The sequence below is a fragment of the Marmota marmota genome, unplaced genomic scaffold, assembly GCF_001458135.2.
Source record: "Marmota marmota marmota unplaced genomic scaffold, marMar, whole genome shotgun sequence".
NCBI classification, from domain to species: Eukaryota; Metazoa; Chordata; class Mammalia; order Rodentia; family Sciuridae; genus Marmota; species Marmota marmota.
In genome coordinates, this window is record NW_026000108.1 from 37,721,887 (window position 1) to 37,731,999 (window position 10,113).

The following is a 10,113-nucleotide window of genomic DNA, read 5'->3' on the forward strand; positions in this document are numbered from 1 at the left end:
TTTTTTTTTTTTTTTTTTTTTTTTTTTTTTTTTTGGCGGGGTGGGGGGTGGTGGGATACTGGGACCTGAACTCAGGGACACTCAAACCACTGATCCACATCCCCAGCCCTATTTTGTATTTTATTTAGAGACAGGGTCTCACTGAGTTGTTTCCTGCCTGGCAGAGGCTGAGGCTGGCTTTCAACTTGTGATCCTCCCATCTCAGCCTCCTAAACTGCTAGGATACACCTGGCTGGGGTATTACCAAGGTTCCATATATTCATAAACCAAATGGCTGAAGGCCAAACATGGACACTGAAACTGCCAATAAATCAACAAATGATGTACAATTTTCATTTACAACTTCAAATCCAACTAATTAGAAAAAGTTACCAAGGCCAAGGATAATCTTTCTTGCCAAAATCATCATCTGTCAAAGAAGATACAAGAAACTGGCTGTCTTTAGCCCACTTTTGGATACAGGGCATGTGAAATATACAGAAACATCCTGAACAGCTCCAAACCTAAGACAAAAATGTTGGAAATTAAGTTAATTATTAATTCCATAATACTTTAAAAAGAGTATCACACTAAATTAATAGAAATGTCCTTAATAAAACTGTACTTATGTATAGAACAATGTAAAGAAAAATATTATTAACCACCCAGATTCAATTACCTAGAAATAACTATAGCTAACATTCTAGATAATATCGAATCATGTGTACCTGTACAAATGTGTATGTGTATTATCCTTAAAAACAAAGTCATACTGGTATTAACTCATGTAATTTTTATAGTCTTTTTTAAACACAGTCTAAGCATTTACACTTACCAAAAATGTTTAAACAACATGAAATTCAAAGTTTTACAGTATGTCCCATAGATTCATGTACCATAATTTATTTAACCAAATTCTTGTTCTTGGACTTTTAGGTTATTTCCAATTATAAATATTATTATAATGAAATCCTAAAACTACATATGTATAATATATATGGCTTTTTTTAATATAAAACGTATTAGTCTAGCACTTAACAGCTAAATTCTAAAATTAAGTGAATAAAAACTGAGAATATATATAATGAGAGGCTTAAGAAATAATACTGAATTAATTTTTACAGCAGACAACACTGATATATATGAAAAAAACCACTTCCCCTTTCCTTATAACATTTTACAACTGTTAAAATAAGTAGACACATAGCATATGGCATAAGCTGGCAACAGCATTACAAAAATCCAACTTCTTAGTTTGGGTTTCCCCTAAGCAGTCATTAAGATCTTAAGACGCAGGAGTCAGTGAACAAGATTGGAAAGAAATGCCAATAAATAGTATATTATTGAGCTGATTACTACTAACGGCCACAGCAGCTCAATACCATAGAGAGCCCTCTGAAGAATCATGTAAGAAACCCCATGGACTATCCCAGCCCCATCCCTAATAAACAGAAGGTTGAGACATCAGTCTACCAATTCCCTGTGATGGAATGCTGCCTTACAGTTCATTAACTGGCTGAATTAGTTTCCAAAGAGAATAGCTTGAGATGGGGGAAACAAAACAACCCACACACTGAGCAAGTGTTTAAAGAAAGAACTGTGCCCACATGTCCACAGTGTCCACCACAGCTCTAAAGTAGAACTGTGTCCACTCATCCACCACAGCTACAGAGGACATCCAAATGACTGAATACCAAAGGCACTATATCTGCTACAAAGTGCCAACCATCCTGAACATGTTCAGTTTCTGACTCATTCTGCCTGACCAATCCCATTTCATCATGCCTGATTATCTTTCCCTAGGTAATGTAGCTCTAATAAGCAGTAAACTAATACCAGGTATAAAAGCTGAGTCTATTATATTCAGTTGTCACTTCTCTTTAATTGCTTCATTAATACCCTTATAGATTTATATTTAGATAATTCTTCATTAGGCCACAGCTTCTCTAAGGACATGAGTTATGTTTGAATCTTCTCTCCTCAATGACCTCTGTCACTTTAATAAATCATATGTGTTTTATTACATTACTTTTCTTTTATCAAACCCACTGAAAGAAATGTAATACAGCACATTTTAACACTTCATATTTGTGGTACACTATGAAGTATACATACTAAAAATGATTTCGCTAATCAACATATGCAATAAAACTGATACTACAAATATTAAAAGTGCTAAAAATAATGAAAGCTCATTTTGAGGCAATTTTTTAAAATTTCATATTTATAAAATGAAGATCAATTTATATACAAAATTCTTAAATGAATCAAGTTTAAATGAATATAAACAAAAAATATTCAGGAAAGACATTAATATGAGCAAGGAGAACAACTTACTGCTTGGTTTCTCTTCACTGAAGCAATACAAATTAAACATGTCATAGCTCCTGCTTGAAAAGCTTCATTTACATACTGTTTTGTTCGCTCTAATTCACGTATATCTCCATCTTGAAATTTAAAAATTGAAAATTTCATGTTAAGCAACATCTGAAAATAACAAACTCACTTAGTGTCACATCATGAGCAATATTAATTGCTCAAAATATTGCTAAAAAATGCAAAGTTTTAAATTAAAAAAAAAAGATCCTTTGTCAAGAGTTTACAAGATCCATTAATTAAATCCATATACTTGATTCAAAAACAGTATCTTAGCTCTGTGTATATTCTTTTTTTTTTTTTTTTTTTTTTTTTGCATTAAAGTCCTTAACAAATTAGTTGGGTGCAGAACCACAGATGTGAGCATCAAGATATAAAGTAATAACAGAAAGCTAAAAAAAAAAAAAAGTGAGAAAATGAAAAGCCAAAACTCTTTAGGACCATTTAGGATGAATGGGCGTGTGTGTATGTGTGTGTGTGTTTAACACATAGCACACTCTTAATAAAAATTCACTGAACAAAAGTCCCTGACTGAGGTCATTACAATAACCATGCTTCATTAAATTATGTTCACTATTTGTGCTAAAAAAAGAAAAAGTAGCACAAGCTTAAAAAAATTAACTAAAACTGTATTTTAAGCAGTCATTGAGCATTTATTTGCTACATACTAGACTACTATTATTTCCATAGGACTAAAATGAACTGTTATTATCTTCATTTTACAGAAGAGAAATATGAGATACAAAATAATTAAGTACTTTAGCTTGACTAAAAATGAGTCCCCTTAACCTCTATGCTGTGCTGCAATGAGGGTTAGGGCAATCAGGTCCAAGAAACAATAAGTAACAGCAAAATGAAAAATAAAACAAGTACCTTAAAGGACAAACAACACTTAAAGGGGCAGTAAATTCAGCAACTTTAGTCTAAGAAAAATAAGCCTACATGCCCTTAGTACAATAAAAAAATTGTTCAATACAGGTTGACTGAGTCTCCAAGAAAGTAGACTAATACTATAAACTAACAAAAGTACAGAACTTACCAAGGCAATAACCTGGTTCAAACCAAAATTTAAGTTGTCATAAAGAAAAATTGAATAAATAAGACACCTGGTTAATTCTTTACATCCTAAAAATCATTAAAGTAAATACAGCACTTAACAAAAATTTACCTTATCACAATGTAAACATAAATGCAATTTAGGCTATTAAAGAAAAGCATGGAAAAGCACTCCTAAAACTGTGAAATTATTAGACAATTGCTTTATTTCAAATAAACAGTGAAGTTTCAAAAATATCTTTAAAAGCAAAATGACTGTTAAATATGCTTATATCACTTTTCAACACAACTGGTTTTTAAAAAAAAAGCTTAATATTTTAAATTTTATTTAATATAACAGTTAATTCACATAATTTAGAATTTAAGAACAAGATGGAAAAGGTTTTGAAAAAGTAAAGTATAATCCAGGTGCGGTAGCGCACACCTGTAACCCCAGGGGCTCAGGAGGCAGAAGAGGAGGATCCAAAGTTCAAAGGCAGCCTCAGCAACGGCAAGGCACCAAGCAACTCAGTGAGACCCTGTCTCTAAATAAAACACAAAAAATAGGGCTGGGGATATGGCTCAGTGGTTGCTCCTGAGTTCAATCCCTGGTACCTCTCCCCAAAAAATAAATAAATAAAGTATAAATTTTTCCTCACAAAATTTATGTAAGGCTTCTTTGAAGCTTTGATTAAAGTTTGGTTGTGGCAATAAAGTATACTGTCACTATGAACAGCATGGCATGCCTTTTAAAAAGATCACTCTGGCAACTTAAAAAAAAAGTAAACATGAAGAGGCCAAGATAAGCAGCAGAAGGTAATAAGAAGTTAGGGGCAGATAAAGCAAAAAATGACCATTAGCCGGTGTGGTGGTGGCGCACACCTGTAATCCCAGCAGCTCTGAGAGCCGAGGCAGGAAGATCACAGGTTCAAAGCCTGCCTCAGCAATGGCAAGGCACTAAGCAACTCAGTGAGACCCTGTCTCTAAATAAAATACAAAAGAGGGATGTGGCTCAGTGGTTGACTGCCCCTAAATTCAATCCCTAGTAACAAGCCCCACCCCACCCCCCCAAAAAAACTGGAGATTTTGCTGAGGCTGGCTTTAAACTCATGATCCTCCTGTCTCAGCCTCCTGAGCCGCTGGGATTACAGGCATGTGCCACCATGCCCTACTCCTGTCTCCATTTTCATATGCATCAAATAGTATTAAGTTATCCCACAGTTATTACATAGATTTCATCCACAAATTGAACAGCTATGAAAACATGAATTAGGCAATGACAGTATGTAGGGAGAGCATGCATAGATTTACGAGATTTAGGAAGTAGAACTTAAGCATCTTGGGTGACAATTAGATTGGTACTTCAAAAGGTAATGGTAATATCAAGATTCACAAGAGGAGACTTGTGATAAGTTGTCTGACATGGCAGAAAGAAACACTAGGAAATGACAATACTCATGCCATCCTAGCTCCCATATTGGGTGGGCAGGTCACTGGGACAACTGTAGAGGTACTGAGAAAAACACTAACAAAAGAAGAATTAAGTCATCTTTCAACAAATGTATGATTTATCCATGGGTTAAGCCAGATAGAGAGAGTCATCAGGAAATGGGCCATACAAGTGTGAAAGTTCAGAGAAGAATCACGAAAGTGGGAGGGATGTGCTCAAATACAAACTCCTTGGGTAAAGTCCTAGTATTCAATTCACTAATGTGAGGTGGAAACCCTCTCATTACTCTGGCATTCACTGTTCATAAATCTAGCAATCAGATCTCCTTACTTTGATAAATGCAAAGTACAGAATATATATAGGAATGACAATAAAATATTAATGGATTTGATACAAAAAAAATTACCTTAAAACTTTGTTCATGAAGCAAAGCCAAGATTTAAACCTTGGCAGCTTGGCTTGAGAGTCAATGTTCTTAACTACTGTATGATGCCATTTTTTTTCCCCATGAATAAGTACAAGAGCAGCAGTCTAAACTACCTCATAATTTCTCCTGCTTTTACACAGAAGATACAACTTAGTAGTGGCTCAAAAAGTTAGGTTTAAACCCAGTTCTGTCATTTTCTGTGTGACTATAGGAGTTTCTCCTCCTGTGTAGAGTTGTTTCCTAGAAAATTTCCACACTTTCTTGTAGTTCTAACAGGGTCCTAAAGTGAGATAAGTATATGAACAATATATTTCTACAAAAATAGTGGTAAATGTTGATAATACATGCAAGAATGTTACTAATAACTTTAAGTATAAACATGAAAGATTTAAGAATATTCATATTTACCTTAAAAATAATCTATTTTTTTTAATATTTATTTTTTAGTTGTAGTTGGACACAATACTTTTTATTTTTTTTTTTTTAGAGAGAGAGAGAGAGAGAGAGAGAATTTTTTTTTTAATATTTATTTTTTTTAGTTTTCGGCGGACACAACATCTTTGTTTGTATGTGGTGCTGAGGATCGAACCCGGGCCGCACGTATGCCAGGTGAGCGCGCTACCGCTTGAGCCACATCCCCAGCCCCACAATATTTTATTGTACTTATTTATTTTTATGTGGTGCTGAGGGCTCAAACCCAGGGCCTCGAACGTGCTAGATGAGCACTCTACCACTGAGCCACAACCCCAGCCCCAAAATAATCTATTTTTATAACTTAATACTAAGTCATGCACAGTAGCATTACTTTGGCCCTTTCACACAAACAAATGTGGCTGTAATTACGAGCAACCCAGTTATATACAACAGATTAACATGAATATACATGTCAGACCTGAAGAGATTCAGCTTAGAAATAAGAAAAAAATATGAAGATCAAATGTGAATAAGATATAAATTAAAGTAATAAGTTAAATTAATCTCAAGACACTTTTAACATGATAAAAATGAAAAATAGGTTGAAAAAATATCTGAAGTCTTCTAGTTCAATCAAATCACAACAGGACAACTTGCCCTAGCCATTTCTCAGAGAACTGACAGCCCCCCCCCCATCATTCTACTGAAATGCCAATTAAAATCACAAGAGATACAAAAGGGCTGTGAAAGAACCATCCCCATGCTATTTGTTTTATAAAAAGATTAAATAACATATAACTCAAATAGTAAAATGTACAAAAATTCAACTTCACAACACAACATGCTCATTCTTGAAATGCAAAAAAAACATTCCATGTAGTATGAAAAAGTGTTACCAAAAAAAGGAATATATTTTCAATGATGTCAAAAAAGTCAAAATATAAAAGATCAATACCTGTCTGAGTAGTATATGTTACAAATGTATTGGCAACTATTTTCCCCTGTTTTCCTTCAAAATCTTCATCTCCTTCTTCTTCAGATGAAGAGCTAAAGTGTTCTTCAATTAGTTTTTTGGCTGCAGCTTGATTAGCTTTCTTAATTTCCTCAAATTTCTGCTGAGACATTAGCTCTGATAAAAAAGGAAAAAAAATAAATGGTTTCATTTCTGCAAAACAATCTCCTCAAAAAGCAAGACACGATGTGCTAATAATATATTATTTTAAAACATGCATTTGAAAGTAGCCTTTGGAACATTCTATCTTACTAAAAATTCATAAGAAAAAGTATTTTCAAATTTCTTGACACACAGTTAAAGAAAATATCACAACAAAAATTTTCATCTTTATAAGTCCCACTAAAAGCAGTGAATTGATACAGAAATGAATAACTAACAAATCAAGAAAAAGAAATTATGAAGATAAAAATATCAAAACCAGATCAACCTCAAAAAAAAATTATTAAAAAGTCTGGGAATATAGCTCAGTAGTGGAGTACCTGCCTAGCATGTATGAGGCCCTGAGTTCAATCCCCAGTACCACCAAAGCAAACACATAAACAAATACTAACAAAATTTAAATGGCACATTTTTAAAATACACTACACAGTTATTTTTAAACAGTGAGGGAACATGCTCACTGGAAGCATGTCAGAATCTGGGGAAGCAGGTACTTCTTTAAACTACCCTATTTTCAACCACAGCCCAACCCAACCCACCAGTCTGCATAGACAGTATTCATTGTGTATCTATTATATTAAATATAACCTGCTTCTTAGAAAGCTCAAGAACTTTGGCCTTCCATGTAGTCTTTTGACATTTTTGTGGTCACAAAAATAAGTACATTTAACATTAACCCACACAAAATATTGCTTTCATAGAAAATATACTTTTTTACAAGTTCACTTCAAAAAGAATGTAAAGTTAGTTAGTTCTTCCACTTGATTTCCTTTAGCACTGTTTGTAGTTCTCGTTTTGTCACTTGATTAAATAAGAGTTGAAAAGAGAATTAGATAATTTCATGGCACATATTCTCAATAGACTTCAAAGTTTTTAAAAAATAAGGATCATGGGAATTTTCTTCGGTTAGTAAGTTCTATGAACAGTAATCATTGATTAAGAAAGGAACCACAAACAATTGAATTCACCTGAATTCAATAGTGCACTTATTGGAAGGATTTTAAATTTGCTAATTAGGGGGCTGGGGATATGGCTCAAGTGGTAGTGCGCTCGCCTGGCATGCGTGCGGCCCGGGTTCGATCCTCAGCACCACATACAAACAAAGATGTTGTGTCCGCCGAGAACTAAAAACAATAAATATTAAAACAGAAAAAAAAAAAAAAAAAAAAACTTTAAAAAAAAAAATAAATTTGCTAATTAGAAACTAATGAACTACTATGAGAAAAGCTCTCTTATTTTAGGTAGCATATTAGTATTTAGTGAAGTTTTATCTTTTATTTCTCTCATAAAATGTTTCCTTTTTCTTATTACAGCCACTTTTGTGATTATCGACCAAAACTGTTATTTCAAGTAAAACTAGAAGAAAATAAAACGTAAAATGTATAGTGTTTACCTGGGTATTGTTGAGTACTGCGAAAAAAATAATGGCTATAAGATATTTGACTCAAAAATCTGTACAATAAGAGAGGTGATAAATGCCAATAATCTATGGGAAATGCACTTAAAAGACACTTAAGGTGGGGAGGCTGAGATGTACAGAGACAATGAAAACATTTATAACCTGATATATATGTATTTACTTGACATCTCAAGCTACAGAGAAGTTGACAAAACAACTTTTCCACATATTATTTCTTACACTCAAATCTCAATTACCCTGACAGAGTACACTTGCTTTCCTTCTACTCACAAAATCCAAGAAAGTTTACCGAAATTGTTCATAGGTCTCCAAAACACTAGTATATGCTGTATGTATATACGTAACTGCAACCTGTACACTCAGAAAAATGAGAAATTATACCCCATTTGATTCAAATGTATGACGTCAAGATCATTGTACTGTCATGTGTAACTAATATAAATAAGTAAATAAACTCAGTAGCTGCAAACCATGTGAACAACCCGACTTTAAAATCCTAGAAGAAAACCCATTCAGAAGCTCAAATTTGCTCCCTCCCCCCCCAAAAAAAAACACACACACACACACAGACAAATCAGTGAATATTCTCTCAGTCCCACCTACAACTTTGTGTAAATGCTCTCAGACTACACTAAAACACAGTCTGGAATGAAGGGTATTAACAAAATCAAGAAGGCAACACAGATATATCCGTGAAAGGACGTGAAATTTCTGAACAGGAACCACAGTTAGGAAAGGACCACTTGCTCAAAAGCTCATTGTAGTGCTTAAGAAGCCAGTCAAAAAAGAAAGAAAATCTGGCAAAGAAGAGATAACGTAAGGTGCAGTGTCTGCTCCCAATCTAAATTGGATTTCTGCAATCTCAGCCCAGATGACTGTTGCCATGCCCAAAGATACTAAAGCCACAATACTTTATTTAAAAAAAAAAAATTTTAAGTGGTTAGCAGATTTTTATGAGATGGCACAATTTACAGGGATTCGGGCAGGCAAAAAATGTGGTTTGGAAAAATACTGGCCAAAAAGTAACAAAGGCAATATCAACTACATTCAGATAAAAGGGACTGAAGAAAAGATGCCGGAACGGTTTGAGAANCCAGGGCGGGGCCGCGGTTTGAGAAGGTCGCGGCCCTGTCTCTCTGGGAGGGCTAGTCCTCGCTAAGCCCGGGCTTGGGAGGTGGACCGAAGAGGGAGTGGACTAGGTGGAGAAAAGGACCGCGGGGCAAGGAGCGCCCAAAGCCGGATAGGAAAAGCCGAGGAGACAGAAAGCGCCTTCTCAGCCTCAGTAGAAGCACGATGAAAGAAGAGCGGCAGACTGACCCGGCGGCTTTCACCGAGAACCAACTACAAGAACCGACCCCACGGAAAGCTACGTCTCCTTACCGACGGCGCCCGCTCGCAACGACTACAATTCCCAGAAGCCCCCACCGGCCGGCCGCAGAACGCGTGGCAGCGCTGGCCGCTTTCTCGTCTGGAGTCCTGGGAGGGGCTCAGTGCGCGTGCGCTCACCTGACTACGCCGACCTTTTGGGAACTACAATTCCCGGCGTGCTCAGGAGCTCGGGAAGGGTAGCGGCCAGAAAGGACGCATGCTGGGAATGTGCTCTTGATTTATGGAAGTCGCTGCCCGGCCATCGCCCTGATTGCCGCTAGGGGTCAGGATTCTGTGCAAGTAGTCCCAGTTGGACTTCCGCTACATCCTTGTTTTGGGGGCTTGCGGGTGTCTTTTCACTGCCAAAAAAAAAAATAGAAAACACTTCGGAGTGGCCGGTTAGAGAGGGAAGGAAAGTTAAGGAGTGGGAACATTTCAGGAAAGTGGCTAGAGTTGAGAAAGTGCCCTTC

At 35.7% G+C, this 10,113-nt stretch overlaps 1 protein-coding gene across 1 annotated transcript in view; it reads right to left on the bottom strand.

Moving 5' to 3' along the window:
* Positions 1-6,930, bottom strand: part of Nfxl1 (nuclear transcription factor, X-box binding like 1) — a 45,756-nt gene extending 38,826 nt beyond the window's left edge. The window contains exons 1-4 of the mRNA XM_048784197.1: positions 6,637-6,930; positions 2,317-2,426; positions 373-503; positions 245-300 (exon numbers count right to left, since the gene is read on the bottom strand). Of these exons, the coding sequence (XP_048640154.1) occupies positions 245-300; positions 373-503; positions 2,317-2,426; positions 6,637-6,844 (505 nt within the window). The 5' untranslated portion in view covers positions 6,845-6,930. The remainder of the gene's footprint in view (positions 1-244; positions 301-372; positions 504-2,316; positions 2,427-6,636) is intronic.
* Positions 6,931-10,113: the final 3,183 nt, after the last annotated feature.